The 19,600-nt window shown below is 45.8% G+C and overlaps 1 protein-coding gene across 4 annotated transcripts in view; it reads right to left on the bottom strand.

Annotated features, from left to right (window-relative positions):
• Positions 1 to 9,908, bottom strand: part of NTN4 (netrin 4) — a 116,182-nt gene extending 106,274 nt beyond the window's left edge. For 2 of the 4 annotated variants that reach the window (XM_040980554.1, XM_040980561.1), the window contains exons 1-2: positions 8,982 to 9,480; positions 5,683 to 6,212 (exon numbers count right to left, since the gene is read on the bottom strand). In XM_040980554.1, the coding sequence (XP_040836488.1) occupies positions 5,683 to 6,212; positions 8,982 to 9,036 (585 nt within the window). In that variant the 5' untranslated portion in view covers positions 9,037 to 9,480. Of the gene's footprint in view, positions 1 to 5,682; positions 6,317 to 8,981; positions 9,481 to 9,864 lie in introns of those variants that run through there. The other 2 variants (XM_040980569.1, XM_040980578.1) reach the window with 2 other exon arrangements.
• Between the last annotated feature and the right edge of the window lie 9,692 nt (positions 9,909 to 19,600).

Genomic DNA, 19,600 nt, shown 5'->3' with positions numbered 1-19,600 from the left:
AATCCTTGTCTATTCAAGGTTTACTTTGAGACCCACTTATTCCCATGTTTTTGGCTCTTTGCTGTTGCCTCTGACTTCACAGTCCTTCTCTGCAATCAGTGTCTTTATCAGGTCCTGGAGGAAACAGAATCCATGTGGTTTGATGGGTTGCTATCCATCTTGGACTAAAGTCCTTTGAACAGTTGAGCTCACAGAGCAAGAAGTAAACGGGACTCACTTCTAAGCAGATGATGTGGTATTGCTTTGGGGGTCATCATTTCCTAAACAGTGACAAACAACTTCCCAGTTCCATGAAGCATGAGTCAATGGAACCTAAAATGGTTAGATATATCTTTCCCACTTCCTTGTGTTTTGTGTATCCAGAAGTGATCTGCTTGCATTCCTAAAAATCCTAATTAATCCATCATCTCTCATATCAAGGTTATCATTATCTCTTGTAGCAAATCAACAGGAGACCAAGCCCCCTCTTGATACAGTCCTGATATCACACCACAGAAAGCCCTGGGTTGCTCTCAGCTTTTCTCCAGGGTTTTTGAGAACACCTAATCCTTTCATCCAAGAATGAGAGATAATAACCAGAGTTTTGGAAAAAGTCAGTTTCCAAGGCCAAATAAGTTTGGGCATGTTACATTCTGTACATCTCATAGGGTACAGGGTACAAATGGCAAGAATATCTGTTTAGCTGTCAGTGTTTAACTTGGACAAACCCAGTTGTGAGGGTTTGAATATGTCCCCTAAAAATTCTTGTCCTGAGATCGTAATCCTTGGATGAGGTCATGAGCTTGCATACACAAGTGAATCAGTGGCCTTAGGAAAAGAAAGAGAGAGACTTGAGCTATATCACACCTGCTGGGCTCACCATGGGCTACTCCCTGCTGTTTGACAATGTAGCAGAAATTTCCACTCCAGATGCCAAGCAGGTGCAGGTACAGGTGCAGATGTCGGTGCCATGCTATTCTTAGGCCCCAGAACTCTGGGCACAATCAATGTCTATTCTTTCTAAATTGCTGGTATTTTGTTAGACCCCTAAGAAACAGGCTAAGACATCAGCTTGCATCATTTGACCATGAAACCCTTTAGTCCTAGAACATCCTTAACATCTCAGAGGCTGTTACCGCCCAGGAGGAAACCATCTGGTGAATTCTATCTTGTCTTCATATCCTATCCAAGCAAACAGCAGCCAATGGCTCTGAGGCTGTGAGGGAGAACGAGACATGGAGATATTTGTCTGCCAGCAGTCCTTGGATGTTTATAACACAGAGAACAGCATCTGATGGGACAAACACTAGGCATAAGCTCAGAGACCTGTGACTTCGTCCTTCCTCTATCACCTGTCTAGATATGCTGCTCATGTCCTGGAAAGAAGACACATTTTAGAATATCAACATATTCCTTACTTTAAAACTGCTGACCAGTTAAGGAAGTTTCTGTGCCATAGGGTATAAAAAGTAACCTGTTAAGACTGGTGCAATAGCCTACTGGCTAAATCCATTTTGCATCGGCCAGGATCCCAGTTCACCTGTTTATGTCCCAGCCGCTCCACTTCCCATTCAGCTCCCTGCTTGTGGCCTGGGAAAGCAGTAGAGGACAGCCCAAAGCCTTAGGACCCTGAACTCATGTAGAAGACCCTGAAGAAGCTCCTGGCTCCTGACTTCAGATCAGCTCAGCTCTGACCAATGCGGCCACTTGGGGAGTGAACCAGCAAATGGAAGATTTTTGTCTCTCCTTCTCTCAGTAACTCTGCCTTTCAGATAAAAATAAATCTTTTCCTTTTTTAAAGTAGCCTATTGTTGGCATGGGGGTGTGAATGTTTGATGTAGTGGGTAAGCTGAAGCTTGCGAAACCTGCATCTCATATCAGAAGAACTATGTTGGAATCTCAGTTCCACTCAGTGCATACCCTGGAAAGTAACAGATGAAGATGAAGAATTTGTGTTTCTGCCGCTGACTTTGAGACCTCAACTAGGGAGCAAATCAGGGACTGGGAGATCTCTGTCTCTCTGGCTTTCAAAGAAATACAATGGAATTAATACTTTCCTTAAGGTGATGTTCTGGGTGGGTTTTGAATTGATGTCTTTATAGTCTTCTTTCAGAAGGTTGGTACCTTTAAATCATTAGAGGAGCCTAATTCCTTAGAGAGCCCAAAGAACACAGGAGAACAAATGTACTTATGTTGTGCAGTGGAATAATACTCAAAGTAATAAGTCTCAGACAGAATGGAGAAAGAGGTACGACTCTACCGTTATATATAAGTAATACATGAAATTGGAGATTTGTTATTTGAGACTCAAGCCTGTGGGGCTCAGGGCTTGTTTTTCTGAGCACTAGAACTTCAGAGCTAGAGGCGGATGCCAGAGAGTTGTTACAACAGAATGAGGCTGCTACTCAGTACTAGGTGGAAAAGCTACAGATAAGATAGAAGTGGTCAGCATTTCAGGGCTCCTTCCTGTGGTTCTGATCTAGAAGGAAGGCCCTCTTCCATGCCCTGACTCAGAGGGGAAATATTAATTCCCACACCTATTTGTTGAAGGAAAGAAAACGACACACAGTGTCTCAAGGTATCCTTGCAAGGGATGCCCAGGAGGGAAGTAAATCCCACTTGATGGTTTTCATGTTATTAAAGTGAGGCAGGAATTCTGCACAGTGGTTAAGGCTCTACCTGGGTCATAGTGCCTGGGTTGAAGTCCCAGCTCTGCCCTGCCACATGGAGACCTGGATTGAGTTCTTGGCCACTGGCTTTGTCCTGGCCCAACTGTAACTGTGGAAGAAGAGAGTTAAGAGATGTAACAGTGGAAAGGAGATCTCTGCCTATATGTGTACCTCTCTCTCTCTCTCTATCCCCCTCTCTCCCTCCCTCCCTGTATTTCAAACAAATATAAAATTAATCAAGCAATCAGTTTTACAAAGAAATATATCATGGGCCCAGCACGTTGACTCAACTGGCTAATCTCCAAGTGCCAGGATCCTATATTGATGCCAGTTCATGTCCCGGTTGCTCCACTTCCCTTCCAGTTCTCTGCTTGTGGCTTGGGAAAGCATTTGAGGACAGCCCAATGCCTTGACACCCTGCATCTGCATGGGAGACCTGGAAAAAGCTCCTCGCTCCTACTTTTAGATTGGCTCAGCTCCAGTCATTACAGTCATTTGGGGAGTGAACCAGAAGTTGGAAGATTTTCCCCCTCTGTCTCTCCTCCTCTCTGTAACTCCTCCTCTCTGTAAATCTGCCTTTCCAATGGAACTAAATCTTTTTTAAAAAGAAATATATCATGTAAAGTGCTATTAAAATATAAGTCCGCTAAATTAGCAACTACAATTTAAAATACTTCCAGGCTGGATAATAAATGTGCATTGAATTGATGACATTAAGTCATCTGGCTTTAAAGAGGGTAGCTTTTGCTTCAACCACAGGTTAGATAAATGTAAATTTAGTCATCTGTCAGTAATTATGAGAGCACTGTCAGACATTCAGAGTGACATCTACTCAGGAACTTCCCTGTCATCTTACCCAAACTCTGTTTTTGCAGCGTCATAGATATTCATGGCTCAGGGCCACTGAGATGCTGAGGGCTGATAGATCCCCAGGCTCAATTCCAACGCCATTGGAGAGGTCAAGCCATTCACTCCTTTTCAACACAAAGTACTCCCCACATAGGGAAACAATGCGTCTTCACTTACCTGATTCTTTCCTGTCCTGGTATCTTTGCAAGTCTATTATGACAGGGTGTAAGCCTTCAGGCAACAGAAAGGAGAATGGAAACAGCTGGTGGGCTGCTTGTGCCAGGAACCTTGGGGGCTGGTGCCAGCAGCACTGTTATTGAGGGTCTCCTCGGGGAGGGCCAGCACTGTGGTGAATGCACCTGGACCAGAACCAATGCTGGAGAGCCAGTGGATGCTCCAGACTACTGGCTTTGGCTATCTGGGGGAAGGGGGTGGATGGAAGACTTTCTCTCTGCCTCTCTGCTCTCCCTCTCTGTAACTCTGCCTTTCAAATAAGTAAATTTTTAAAACATCTTGGGGAAAAAGTAGCAAAGCAATAATAGTGAAGGTCCCTGGATTTTCATAGACACAAACAATCCCACCAGTTCCCATACCAAATTGGCTGCTGTTACATGTCCCCTGAGGGGGGTTACTGCCAGTTGAAAAGATATTCTATAAGTTCATGATGTGTGAATTGAGTGTAAAAGATTGCTCTTCCCTTTATTTGAAAATCAATATTTTTCTTCTTCTTTTTTTATTTTTGTAAGACTTATTTATTTGAAAGGCAGAGAGAGAGACAGAGAGAGAGATTGAGAGACATTCCATCCACTGGTTCTCTCCCAAGATGGTCACAGTGTTCTGGAACTCCCTCAGAGTCTCCCTTGTATGCGGCAGGGTCCTTGGTCCATCTTCTGCTGCCATCCTAGGTGCATTAATGTGAAGCTAGACAGCAACTGAGCAGCTGGGATTCAAACCAGTGCTTCAACATGAGATGCCAGCATGGTTGGCAGTGGCTTAAAGCACTGTGCCACAGCACCAGCCCCTCTAGTCAATATTTCTTAATCTACTTATTGGAGGCATTCTACACTTATAATTTGCTTTCAGCTGATTTTCTCTGAATGTTCTCAGCTCAGGGAAAACATTTCGGGACCTATCCAGGTCAAGTTTAAAAAGACCCATTTCCCCCTTCGATGAAGGGAGCTGGAGAGTAGAGAGCAAACACCGTATGCAGAAATGGTGCTAGGTGGGTAGTTTGGCAGAATGACGGCCGCAAGCCCCTGCATTGGAACTCACTGTCTGTGAGCCTAAAGGGAATCTTGGTGTTGCAAAAGAACCCACCTTGGCGTGCATGCTCTGCACTCTTGGAATCTGAAAATCATTGTCATCTGAGAGTTTCCTTCTGACAAAGATGAGCTTTCCTTTCCTCCCCTGGTTCTGCTTCTGGTTACTTCCTATCTATGCAAATGGAACCAGGAAGATGCCAATGCGGGCTATGAGAATAGGCTGTCTCAATAACACTCCTTCCTCCCCTTCTTCAGAAGCCCCGTGAGCAGTTCAGCTAACTAGGAACATCAGGAACTTTTATTCTTTTCTTTTATTTGAAAGACAGTTTTGACAGAGAGAAGGAAAGACAGAGAGACAGATCTTCCATCCACTGGTTCACTCCCCAAATGTCTGCAACAGCAAGAGCTGAGCCAATCTGAAGCCAGGATCCAGGATCCAGGAGCCTCTTCTGGGTCTCTCATGTGGGTGCAAGGGACCCAAGCACTAGAGCACTCCTCTGCTGCTTTCCTAGGCAATAGGCAGGGAGCTAGATCAGAAATAGAGCAGTTGGGACACCAACTGGCACTAATACAGAATGCTGGCACCACAGGCACAAGATCTGCCAGCTATGCCACCAAGCAAGCCCGCATCAGGAGCTTTTAAACTTCTCAATGCAGTGCTGATGTGTGTCTCCTCATTGCTTAATATGAAATCTTGCAAACTCTCAGAGTTTAGACTCAAATCTAGCCAGTGTGCCATCTGTTCCCAAATGACTGCACATGCATGTTTAAAGGTGAGAGATAATTTACAACAAATAAAGCTCATGAAAAACTTTAATTTCTTTCATGCTGCTACAAGTATAGCTTCATGCTTAGGAAAAAAAGTGGGCTGGTCACATTTTTCTGCCTTCTTTAACAGCATACAGTGAAACAGGTGCCCTTACCTCTCCTCCAGTGCATGGGAAAGGACTGGAGTATCTAGAAGTACAGAGAGCCCCTTTCTTGACAACGTCATCTTCCAGGCCGAAGGTCGCCGAGCAGTTGGTTGCAAAGTATTTGTAAGGCTTCCAGGTCTTCCCAAAGTCCTGAGACCGGTCCAACACCATGGCTGCTGGCCGGGGGGACTTGAACACCATAATGAGGTGGGTGAAGTAGAATTCAGCTTCCAAGTCTAACTGGATCTTTTCTCTGTGCACATCCTCTGCAGACTGCCACCACGTGCGTGGGAACCGGAAGGAGGAATCTGCCATGGCTGATGGCAGGTGAGCCAGGTGGGGATGGGCAGCATTGCACTTGTCACATTTGGGCTGCCGGCAGGTAAGATCGGCATTCTCGCTGTAGAAGCAGTACAGTTCTGTAGCATTCTGACCACATGTGGTATCTGCCCAGAGTCTTCTCCCCAAAGCCAAATTGCCCATTCGAGGGTTGCAGGCTTTTTCACAGCGGGAACTTGCTCCAGCTACTCCACTCAGTCCTAAGAAAGGGAAAGTTGTGTCATTCAAAGAAAGCCATGCCGACAGCTTCTCCCTTATCCCTATCCATCTCACCACTAGCAAGCATCCCCCAAAGCAATTGAGACCTGCAGCAAAGCAGAAATTTCACCCAATTATGTGATCACAACCACTGTTCTGTACTCTGAGGGCATTCGTGTATGCAAGCATGCATGAATTTGATTTCTATGTTCATTTGTAAAATTCACATAGGCAAAGAGAGTGATGTCAGGTACAGAGAGAGGAAAGTGCTGATAGCCAAATGAGGAATATTGGCTTAACACTTGTGAAAAGTGCTCTTTTTCTAAACATGCTCTGCCTTTGAAACAAAATCATCTTTACAAGTCATGGATTCGTGCCAAAGTAACATCACCTCATTGTGTCTTCCAGTTGTAATTTGGGTTCTTAGCATTATCTGACATGTTTAGTATGAGGAATGCATTTAGAAGGACATGTAGAATTCCATTTTCTTTGTATGTTTAAGCTGGGGATGGGACTAATTCTCTGGGGAAGATGGAATGAGGCATGTAATACATAGACAACAGAACCTCATGGGGGGAAGCAAAGCTAGAAATGGCTGGATCCCAGCTATGTAATAGCATGGCTGATATGAAGTAAAAATAAATCATGGGGGGAAAAGAACCTTCTCTAAACTGCTAAAAGACACAGAGGTTTATTTTACATGTTCTCTGTGTGACAAATGCCTTACCTATGACGGGTGATGCAGTAGTTACCTGTTTGATTAACAGGAGAGCAGTTATAGACAGCCCCCGGAAGCACCTTCAACCACCATCTGTGAGGCAAAACACCTTCTCCAGGTAACACACTCCTCCTCCTGAAGGGAGGGCCAATAGAACACGATGCTTCCAGATGACTCCAAATGATAAGCAGCATTCACTGAGGAACATCCTGACTACCTAGTATACTCTTTCCCTTGGGTTCTGTTTGCATTGTCTCCCTGACACAAAATCAACCATTTCAAGCAAAGGGAATCAACTCCCCACCCATCCCCACTGCCCCCATTCTAACTCATTGGATGGTTTCTGTTGAAGAGGTAGCAGCCCCTGAACTGTTACCAGGGCAGTGTCATAGGAAGCCAAAAGACGGCTTCTGCTGAAGTGGAGACAGTTTGCTTGCCTGCTGGCCATCCCTGCCTGCTCCCTCCCAACCCCACTCCTGCTCTTCCAGGCTGGCTGCCAAAATGAAGGGCTACATTTGAAGCTTTATTTCTTACATGTCAAATGCAGGCAGTGTAGAATGTGTCTTGTCCTGCTGGCTGGGGCAACGGCTGCTCGTGGCCGGAATCCCACAAACACACACAGTGGGCTATGACTCACCTGTAAAGCCTTTCGGGGAAGAGCATCTACTGCTTGTGCAAGTATCTCAGCCTGGAAACACTGGCCCTGGGATGTTTATGCACCCTCTCCCGATGGCCTGCAGGTCTTGGCCATCATGCTATTTTGAACAAGGAGAGGTTTGTGAAGGTTGCCATGTTGTTTGGGGGTTGCGGTAGTGGGGGCATGGAGAAGTACAGAAGTAGAAGAGTTACAGTGAAATCTTGATTCTGGAAAGACCCCTGGGGAGGGGGAAGACCTAGATAGTAGAATTAACAGGCTCCTAAATTGTTAATCTAGAAGAGACTTGGAGTCACATGAATCAGCCAGCAAGATACTGGGAGAGCCCAGAAGTGACTGCAGCCAAGGATGCTCCTGTGGCTGATTTGGAATGCAGACCCAAATGCTGGGTACAGGGGCTGGAGACTCTCAGCATAGAGTGAGAGAAGCCAAGAGAGGGAATGTGAGCCACAAGGCTTCCCGGGGGCCCCTATTTGCCCCTCCTGGCCCCACTCTCTTTCTGATGCTGCAGAGTCTCTCACTCCTCACCCCTCCAGCTGCACTTGTACCCAATTGGAATTCAGGTGAGAGGGACAGAGAGAAGTAGAAGGGGCTCCTTCCTGCCGTTTGGAACAGCGAGCTGGGAATGAATGGCCTAGCACATCCAGAGAGACAGGGGAAAGTAGGAGGGGGCATCTGATGACACCTCTGCTGGCTGTCCAGTTACCCAGACAGGGAGCAGACCCGCCTCCGACCTCCCACAAAGCCTTGGTGGACCAGGGTACCAGCTTGCCCTGGGGCCAGCCAGCTATGCGCACAGCCAAGGCGACCAGCCAGCCTGGGGTTCCCACTGCATCCCACCAGTTACTGCCCCCAGGCATAAGGTGCATACCCACACCCCCAGGTGTTCCCTACCTGGCCCCCTTAGTGCCCAGCCCAAAGTCAGGGATCGCTGGACAAGAGGGGACCGCCACGAAGCCCACGTGCACCTAGGGTTCCCTGGTTACCCCCTCCTCATCATTCCTCAGCCCATGAAGGGCCAGGATATGGTGAGCTGAGTCCTTTGTTCCTTCACAAAGTGCAAAGGCAGTTTTTTTGTTTGTTTGTTTTGGTTTGGTTTTTAAAAGAAGCCTCATTGAGCAAGAATCCCTGGCCGCAGCATCTTCCGCGGGGCGCACCCAGGAATATTCGGTGATCCTGGAGCGAGTGTATCTCAGTTGGGGAGGGGGAAGAGGCGGGGATCAACAGGATTTGCAACTGCGGAGCCCCGGGAAAGGAGGCGGAACATGGCCACTGGTTCCATCGTCAGGAGCCCAGCTTGGCGCTCCCAGCCCTGTCTCCCAAGCACTCCCAAGTCCGGAGCAGAGAAACCCAGAGAGCCAGGGAAGGGGGTGGGGGCCCGGCCGCGTCACCACCCACCTGCGGCCACAGCCGAGCAGCCCCAGAGTAGCAGCAACCGCGCGCAGCTCCCCATGGCCGGGAGCAGCCGGGAGCAGCTGGGCTGGCCGGGTGCGGGCAGCCGGGACCTCTTGGCTGCGAGACGAAGCACCAGCAGGTCCGCTGGAGGATTTCTTCCGCTCCTGCGGCGCTGAACTCGATCAGTGGGCGCCTGCGGCGCGGGGCCGCTGACCCGGGCCGCGCGGGGCGGCAGGGTGACCCTCGCGCACCGGACTGGCGGGGCCCGGGCACCTCGGGGGCGGCGGCAGCCCCGGGACCATAGCCAGTCTAGCCGCGCTGCCCCGCCGAGCGGGTCCTGCGGGCTCCTCCGCCACTGCTAGCCCGGGGCTCGCCGCCTGCAACCTCCACTGAACTTTGCGAGACCTTTCACTTCCCTGCCGCCGCCGCCGCCGCCTCCCGGGTGTCCTCCTCCTCCTTCACCACCTCCTCTGGCCGCAGCGTCCCGGTCCCGTCCTTCTCCATGGGCAGTTCCATGGGATGCATTTTTATTGCACCGACACCGCGGCGCTCCGGTGCCAGCCCTCCTCCCCTTGCACCTCCACCCCTTCCTCCCGCCCGCCCCCCGCGCTTGACAGCCCGGGCGGTGCAGTCCTGGCGGCCGGGTCGCCGTCGTTCCCCCGCCTCCTTCCCGGGGAGGGGTGCCCCCCCTTGGCCTGGCTGGCCGCCCTGCCCGCCCAGCTCCGCCGCCGCGCTAAGCACTCCGCCCGCCCCGGCTGCGAGCGTGCGGGCTCCGTGGCCCCCAGTGGCCCTGAAGCCCCTCCCGGCGCGCGCCCTGCATCTCCCTGTCTGACCGCTCTGGAGCCCCCCAGCACCCACAGGCCTTCCCTGGGAAACAGGCTCCCACCTTTTCCCGGAACATTCCAGACAGCAGTTGACTCCCTCTCGATCAGGTCAGGGCATGCCAAGGGGGCTTAAAAAAACCGCGAAACAGACTGGCGCCTACTCCCCCCAGCACCACCACCACCACCAAACACCTCCCAGCCAAACCAGCCTTGCCTCCTCCGCCCGCCACCCTTCTCCCTAATCAGTGAATCTCAATATCCGAAATAAAGAGCCCCCAGCCCAGGCCGGGGTCCTGGCACTTGGGGGCGCGCCTGCACTGCGGTGGGGGTGGAAAGTGGGCGCCGATTCTCTGCTACCTTGCGGCTGGGGCAGAGTGGAGATCGCTTGCCCAGGAAACAATCGCAGCTCTCAAGATCTGAGGGGCCACTAATTTTGATATCAAAGATGTTTCATGATTCAAACTCAAGTTGCCTTCCCCTTCCCCCCAGGAGAAGGCTTACAGGCGCAGCTCGTGGGCAACTCCACAACATCCCTGCCTTGGAGGTAGGGGCGTGCCACGGTGGCATAGAGTTCTTGTTGTGCTGTGGCACGATAGTGTTATGAAGTAACTCCTGGGGAACAATTTAGTAGCGACCACAAGCGGCTAATTGTAGATAGGATTCCTCAGGTTCTCTTGCTTATGGTTACAGATTAAATAGCGCTTCAGCCTGGGACTTGAGCAAGTGCTGCGAGAACATAGAGCGAGGGACACACCCTGGGAAACCCGTAAAAGCAAAGGCGAAAGGCAGTTTGTGTTACATCATTCAGTTTGTGTCTTGGAAGAGTGTCCAGAAAAATCAGCTGCTTTGTGGATTCTCCTCAGTTGCTGGGTGTTACAGGTGGGGACAGCTTTGGGGCACACCAGTTATTATTTGTACTCACACAGCAGGCAGCAGTCCGGATCTCCCAGGAGGAACAGGGGGAGGGCCACATGACCCATTTGGGAGACGTTAAAATTATTGTTCCGGCCAACTCTGGAAGTGGTGCAGATAAGGGACAGCGATTTGTTTAACATCATCCACTTTAGAAAACAAACCCTTGGCGTTTTCAAATGTTGACAGTGTGGGCCGGTCTTCATATCCTATAACTACGGCCTTGATGAGGTCACTGATCCTTTTTCCCTAGTGAATGATAGACAAGTATGGTAGCCAAAGGTTCTTGGCATAAATATTAACCCAATAAGGTGACTTACCAAAAACAAAAAAGAACGAACGAAAGAAAAAAAAGAGCATATTAATAATTAACTTCCAAGTTCACTTGTATTTAGGCAGACCTATTCTATTTCTCCTTACAGATTTCAAAAGCATTTATTATTTGCACCAATCCTCCACTGATAATACGCCTACTTGATTGTTTAATGATGGATTCTTATTCCCTTTACTAAAACAGTAGGTTGCTTTATGCTAAAGCCACCCTTTATGCTTAGTCTGCATGAAACATTGTTACATTTGTCTTACATGCTTCCTTATTCCTAACTGGAGCACTCTTGTAACTGTTCAGTAAGTGTTTCTGAGATATGTAAAACGATTGTTATATGCTAAGAACCAGCACTAGGAAGGAAACCAGTGAAGTCAGGATCATTTCCCATCTTCTGGGAGAGTCTGCATTCTACAGCCCTTTTTATATGCGGAGCAACGCAAGGGAGAAGAGTCATCAACCTCCTAGTCTACTAAGTCTATGTAGACTTAGTTGCCAGTTGTATTTTGATCAAGAAGAAGTTGTCCAAAAAACCTTTACCCACAGAAGGAAAAGCCTGCTTTTAACAAGTATATCATTGCCATTTTGTGTCTTGGAAGATTTCAGTAATAGATTCTGAATTTTTTAAATCTCTTATATTAGTAGGAAGTGTAGCAAAATTACAAAATTTTCAGAACAAGTTTCAGAAGCCACATAACTGACAAATCTAGAATACTTCTGAGAACTTGAAAAGAAGCAGAAGGAGGCCTTCATGACTAAAGGTCCACGTGTCAGAGACTTGACTCATGAGAGAAACTTGCATGCCCTCGCTCCAGTTATTCATGCTATTTGAATGCATTTGCTTATGACATTTTTTTTCTGGACCACAGCCTGTTAGGAGTAACAAATTGGAGTGGAGTAGAGTTGTTATTGACAAGGAATTAGATGAGGCCATAAGGAGAATGGAAAAACTATACAAAGAAACCCTAAGAACAACAACAACAAAATTCCCACAGCAGTGAGACGCTTTTTCAGTCGGAGATGTAGAAGCTGGGAACTCCAAAGGCCCATAACTTAGGACTAGAAGGCACAGGGGAACACAGGAGAAAGAGAACTTGGATTGACTCTCCAACCCAACATCTCTCCCCATCAGGAAACCCCTCCACTTTGGTCTCACAATTCTGTGCTTCTGGTTTAGTTGTCTACAACTTTACTGAGCAATTGATTTGTCTTTTGATCTGGATTTGGAGTCCAGCCCAGTTGTTCCTCTTGACCATTCTATTCTTCAAGAGTTTGTTTAATTGCCCATGTGACATGATTTCCAAACCTTCCACTTTCTTAATCTCCCCATTCTCAGATATCTTCTAGTTTGCCTTATACTGTACACCAAGGCCTCAACTCCAGATTTGTCTGATTAGTACAGACTAAAGTGGAACTAGCAATAACTTCCACTTAGGACCATGATTTGTAGTCTAAAAATAATTAGCTGTTTTGTGATGTCAACTGATATGAAGCCTCAAGTCAATTCAAGTTCAATTTTTCAAATATTAATGTCTAATTGTCTTCTCTTTTTTTAAGATTTTTTTATTTTTATTATAAAGTCAGATATACAGAGAGGAGGAGAGATAGAGAGGAAGATCCTCCGTCTGATGATTCACTCCCCAAGCAGCTGCAGTAGGAAAGATAGAGAAAGATCTTCTGTCCGATGATTCACTCCCCAAGCAGCTGCAATAGCTGGGGCTGCACCAATCCAAAGCCAGGAACCAGGAACCTCTTCCAGTTCTCCCACGCAGGTGCAGGGTCCCAAAGCTTTGGACCATCCTTGACTGCTTTCCCAGGCCACAAGCAGGGAGCTGGATGGGAAGTGGAGCTGCCAGGATTAGAACCAGCATCCATATGGGATCCCAGCACATTCAAGGCAAGGACTTTAGCCGCTAGGCCACAGCGCCAGGCCCTTTGTTTTCAAAGTTTTATTTCTTTCTATGTATTTTTTTTAAGATTTATTTGTTTTTATTACAACCTCGGATATACAGAGAGGAGGAGAGACAGAGAGGAAGATCTTCCCGATGATTCACTCCCCAAGTGGCTGCAACGGCTGGTGTTTAGCCAATCAGAAGCTAGGAGCCAGGAGCTCTTCCAGGTCTCCCACGCAGGTGGGAGGCTACGCCTCCGGGCCCTTTTTCTATGTATTTTAAAACAGGTTGATGGAGACAGGCAGAGTCTTCCATCTGGTGGTTCACTCCCCAAATGCCCACAGCTGCCATATCTGATTCAGGTGAATGCCAGGAGTCTGGAGCTCCCTCCAGGACTCTCATGTGGGTGGCAGGGACCCAAGAATGTAAGTCATCACTTACTGTTTCTCAGGGCACACACCGGCAGGAAGCTAAGCTAAGTACAGCGGGCACTCAGACTCAGACCCTTGGAGATACGATTGGGGCTCCCCATGGATGGACTGAATGCCCATGCCACAGTATTTTTTTTAAGGTTGATCTATTAATTTGAAAAATTAGACAAATTAAGATCTCCCATCCACTGGTTCACTCCCCCAGATGACCACAATGGTCAGGGCTTTGCCAGGCTGAAGGCAGTAGCCAGCATATTCATCTGGGTCTCCTATTTAGGTGCAGGGTCCCAAATGCTTAGGCCATCTTCCACTGCTTTGCCTAGGATATTAGCAGGAAGCTGGATGCCAATGTTGCAAGTTGCAGCTTTACAACACCAGCTACCCCACATTACTGTCCTGAAGACCTGTAGGTAAAGGGTAAAAGATGTTTGGTTTAAACTGATGAAAGATATGTGTTAAAATACATTGCTTACAGCTAGCATTCATTAAATACACACTTGAAAAATAAATCAACCAATTCACATTACTAAATTTTAAAAGTAGTTAAATTTTTGAAGAGATTCTTTGAGTCCTTGATGCAATAAGTGTTTCCTATTACTTTGATCATCTCTGTGGAGAACTGGAATGCTTGATTTCTACACTCTCATATTTATTTCATCACTGTTTATAACTGCTAAGATTCAGACACAATCTATGTGCTCACTGACAGATGTATGAAAACAGAAAAAGTGGCAGGGCCTAGCACGGAAGCCTAACAGCTAAAGTCCTAGCCTTGATGCACCAGTATCCCATATGCGCACTGGTTCTAATCCCAGAGGCCCCGCTTCCCATCCAGTTCTCTGCTTGTGACTGGGAAAGCAGTCAAGGACAGCCCAAAGCTTGGAACCCTGCACCTGTGTGGGAGACCCGGAACAGGCTCCTGGTTCCCGGCTTCGGATCGGCGCAGTACAGGCCATTGCGCTCACTTGGGGAGTGAATCATCGGAAGGAAGATCTTCCTCTTAGCCTCTCCTCCTCTCTGTATATCTGCCTTTCCAATGAAAATAAAATAAATCTTTTTCAGCAATACATTTTTTATTTATTATTATCATTTTATAACACAGTTATAAAGGCCCCTGCGATTTCCCTTATCATCTCCCCAATTCCACCCCACACACATAGTTCTCCTATGTCATTACTGAAGTATAGTTCTTCATACACAGTCATATGTCCATCAGTGTGGGCATGGACAATGGCAGAGAGTCCAGCATCCTATTGTCAAGATACAGTAAACAGTTTCATTGTAAGTCCATCTTTGTCTGGAAGTAGAGATGCATACTAAATTGTATCCTCACACCTGGATATATTAGTCTCCATTACAGAGTTACTGTACATCCCCTTAAATGAAAAGTCACAATACAAAATGAACAACAGGAAGAAAAATAGAAATTTGCAATGCCATGAGGTTAAATAACATGTTACGATATGAGTCTCCATTACACAGTTACTATACATCCCCTTAAATGAAAAGCCACAAAACAAAATCAACAAGAAGAAAAAAGAAATTAACAACACCATGAAGTTAAATAACATGCTACTAAATGACTAACATGTAGCTGAAGAAATGAAAAAGAAAATGAAGAACCTTCTTGAAGAAAATGATGCTACTTATGATATCTGTGTCACTGAAGAATTTAATGAGAAGGAAGTGTTTTGAACAGGTGAAACTAACAACAACAAGATTAAAATCCATTAGATACAGTTTTCCCTGAATGTTGTTGGTGAAATGTGTCTCTTCTAGACAACAAATAGATGGGTTTTGTTATTTTAATCCAGTCTACTAACCTATGACGTCTGATTGAGCTCAAGCCATTTGCATTCAGGGTTAATATGTATGGGTGGTAATTTGGTCCTGTCATTTTAGCAATGGGTTGTTCATTGACTTAGTCTTGTGTTGTCATTTTACTGGGATGTTCACATTTGCCTTTGATAAGGGCTATTCCTCTTCTCTTTCAAGAGAACATCTTGAAGTATCCTTCGTAGAGCAGGTTTGGAAGAGGCAAATTTTTTAAAACTTTTATTTACTGTGGAAGAATTTTATTTCATTTCCAAAGACAAAAGAAAGCTTTGCTGGATATGTTATCCTGGGCCGACAATTTTTTTCTTTTAGAATCTGGAATATGTCACTCCATTCTCTTCTTGCCTGTAGAGTTTCCTGTGAGAGATCTCCTCTGAGCTTAATTGGCATTCCTTTATATGTCAATTGATTTTTTTCACGTGCACATTTAAAAATCTTTTCCTTATGTGCAATTGAAGACAGCTTCATTATCATATGTCTTGGTGAAGATTGCTTTTGATCAAGCCTGTTGGGAGTTCTGTGCCCCTCCTGTATCTTGTTTCCAAATTCTTTTTCTTTAGATTAGGGAAATTTTCCTTTATTATTTCATTAAATACATCGAGGACCCAGCTGCTCTTTCTGCACCTTCTGGGACTCCGATAAGTCTTATATTAGACCTCTTAATAGTGTCTTTCAATTCTTTAATACTTTTTTTTGGCCTGATCCAGCTCTGCTTCCAGCTTTTTGTTTGCTTCCCCTGATGACAGGAAATATCTTCCAATCCTGAGATTCTTTCTTCTGCTTTCTTCATTCTATTTTGGAGATTCTCCACTGTACTTTTAATTAGTTCAACTGTGTTCTTAATTTCTGATATATCAGCCTTGATTTGCTTTATTGCTGCTATTGCTTGTGTAAAATACTCCTTAAATTCTTTGAACTCTTGTATGTGCTTCTCATTTTTGATCAGAAGCTTTAAAATGAGTTTTCTGAATTCTGTGTCCCCCATTTTCTCGATGTCTTCCTCAGTTAATTTTGAGGTTGGCACAGAGTTTTGCTCCTTTGTAGGGAAGTCTTCAGTAATATTCATTTTGCCTTTTTGTCTTCTTTTGCTCTTGGTCATTGTACTTCTAGTTAGCAGAGTCTTCTCCTTGATTTTACTTATTGCAGTTGGTATACAACTCTTTGCTTGCAACCTATTGTGCCACTCCCCCCAGGTTCCAGGTCTGGGTTCTTATGTTAGATTTCGATCATGGTCTCTGTAGCCCCGGCTCCTGCCTCGCCACTCTCGACCTCCTGTGATACTGTACTGAGGCTGCACTGTTGTCTCTGCAACCTTTCTCCCACTTCCAGTTGGAGCAGTTCCCATGATTAGGGAGACAACAGGTGTCCTATACAGTTAGGATTTTTTTATAAGATTTATTTTTATTTTTTATTTTTATTGGAAAGACAGATATATAGAGAGGAGGAGAGACAGAGAGGAAGATCTTCTGTCCAGTGGTTCACTCCCCAAGAGGCTGCAACAGCTGGAGCTTAGCCAATCAGAAGCTAGGAGCCAGAGTTCTTCCAGGTCTCCCATATGGGTACAGGATTCCAAGGCTTTGGGCTGTCCTCGACTGCTTTCCCAGGCCACAGGCAGGGAGCTGGATGGGAAGTGGAGCTGCCGGGATTAGAACCGGCGCCCATATGGGATCCTGGTGCATGCTAGGCGAGGACTTAAATCACTACGCTATCGCACCAGGCCCATAGCTAGGTTTTTGGTGGTGCTGATCTTGCCAGAACCTGTTGGCCATTAGGTTTGGGTGCCACAAGGACCTGTTTTGACCCATACACAGTCGGTATTATTTTCCTGTGGGACCAGTGCAATCCTCTGAACTCAGTGAGTTCTCGCGAGCTCAGCACATGTGCAGTTCACCGTTGTTCCTGCAGTCCTAAAATTTTTGCCACACTGTACACAATGGCGCCTGACATATCACCACTACAGTTCTTGATCTGCTAACTAGCTGTCAGGTCTAAAGGCTACCCAGACCTATCTTGAGTGAAACCTGTAGAATGCCACGTTGCTGCAGTTCACTGAGTCAGAAATGAGTTCACTCCCAGATCAGCGTATGCTCAGTTCTTTCCCTTGCTTTGCCTCCTTAAGCCAAATAGCATCCAATTCGGCTCTAGGGGGCTGACTGGGCTGTGAAATCCACCCTGTTCTCGCACTGCCTGTGTGGGATCTGCTGCTCTGTCTCTGCTCCTGGTCAAATTAAACAGACCAGTTGAAATCAAATGGACAGTTCTTTGTCTGGGTTCACTTTCCAAGCTCCCAGTGAAAGTCCCTTCCCACCTGGTTGCTGCTGGTGGAGTTCAGATTGCTGTTAGCTGAATGCCGCTGGAGTATCAGTCAGTGCAACACCACACCATTATTTTTGTTGCTTTCCTGTGTCTGACAGTCTCCAGGTGCCCCTCTGCTGTTGTTCTGTCCTCTCCTATTTCCTGGAATGTGTCCTTTCTGCTTTATCCTGATTAAATGTTTCTCTGTCTGTTTAAACGTGTCCTTACCCTATTCTGCCATCTTGATTCTCTCAATAAAACAAATCTTTAAAAAAAATGTGGCATGTGGACCCATCCATTAAAAGAATGAGTTGCTGTTTGTACAGCAACATAGACGAGTCCAGAGGATGTTGTGGTTGGTGAATACTCCAGGTACAGAAAGAGAAATAATGCAAATTCATACATGGACATTAGGAAAGACGGTATTGTGGAAGTAGAGTGTAGAATAGTGGTTAGAAGAGACTGGAAAGGTAGGAGGGCGAAAGGGTAACAAACAGTGCCCAATACAGTCGGAGAGGAAGAAGCTGTTCTAGCATTCTGTTGCACTGTAGGATAAGTAAAATTAATAACAATTGACTATATATATTTCAAAATACCTTAAAATGATTTAAAATGTTTGATATATAAAATAATTTGTTGATTTATTTTATTTGAAAGATAGGTTTACAGAGTGAAGGAGAGACAGAGAGAGATCATCCATCTTTTGGCTCACTCTCCAGCCAGTTGGAAGCATTTTTGGAGTGAACCAGAGGATGGAAGATCTTTCTGTATCTCCTTCTCTCGGTAAATCTGGCTTTCCAATAAAAATAAATCAATGTTTGAAAAATAATAATAGTAATACATAATTTTTTTCCAAAATCATGTTGTACCCCATGACTATGTAAAATTATAATATGTTAATTAATAAAAGAACATGGGTGTTCGGTACAGAAGATTCCACTGGTGATGAGGCATCCTATATCAGAGTCTAAATCCCAGCTTAGCTTCTTTTTTTTTTTTTTTGCCATTTGTGTTCTTTAATCTCCTGTTGCATTTTCTTTTTTCTTTTTTTAATTGTTATTAACATTGTATTATGTGATACAGTTTTATAGGCACTGGGGATTCCCCCCACCCCTTCCACATCCCTCCCCCCATAGTGGATTCCTCTACCTTGCTGCATAACCTCAGTTGAAGTTCAGTTGAGATTCCTTCATTGCAAGCATATACCTAGCATAAAGTTCAGCGTCTTATTGTCCAGATAAGTTCAGTGGCCTCTTGGGGAGACCTTCTCTGGTCTGAAGGTAGAGCTAACAGAGCAAAGTTCCGGTCAGTTAAAATCCCCAACAAAACATCAGCATCAATATACAACATTATGGAATTAATTGACATAGTATTGAGTAAACAATATGTTAAAAATAATGCAAGTTCAATTCTTCAAAACATCTGGGTTGAGACAGTATCAAGGACAGGTTCAAAAAATAACAAACCACCACCACCAGCTTAGCTTCTAATCCAGCCTCTTGCTACTGCGCATGCTGGGAGACACTGAATGATGAGTCAGCTATGTCCCTGCCATCAATGCAGGAGATCTCGATGGAATTCTTGGGTCCTGGCTTCACCCCAACCCAGCCCTGGCTTTTGCAATCATTTGTGGAATTAACCAGTAGGTTGAAGTTCATTCTCTCTTTGTCTTTTCCTCCCATTCAAATAAATAAAGCAAATAAACAATGGTTTTTTTTTTAATTGTAAAGTCAGATATACAGAATAAAAGAGAGACAGAAAGGAAGATCTTCCATCCACCGACTCACTCCCCAAACTCCCCAAGTGACTGCAATGGCTGAAGCCAGGAGCCTAGAGCCTCTTCTGGATCTCCTGCATGGATCCAGGGTCCTAAGGCTTTCAGCCATCCTTGACTGCTTTCTCAGGCCACAAGCAGGGAGCTGGATGGGAAGTGACATTACTGGGAACCGGAACCCATACGAGATCCTGCTGCACGCAGAGCGAGGACTTTAGCTGCTAAGGTACCGTGCCGGGCCTATAAATAAGGTTAAAAAAAATGATTTGACTATCTGACAATACTTATGACTTTACACATATACAGTCACAGGAAAGGAAAAATTTTGAAATG

The sequence above is a fragment of the Ochotona curzoniae genome, unplaced genomic scaffold, assembly GCF_017591425.1.
Source record: "Ochotona curzoniae isolate NIBS_2020 unplaced genomic scaffold, NIBS_Ocur_1.0 contig_1014, whole genome shotgun sequence".
NCBI classification, from domain to species: domain Eukaryota; kingdom Metazoa; phylum Chordata; class Mammalia; order Lagomorpha; family Ochotonidae; genus Ochotona; species Ochotona curzoniae.
The sequence above is the reverse complement of the archived record's forward strand: the minus strand, read 5'-3'. Positions and strand labels throughout refer to the sequence as shown.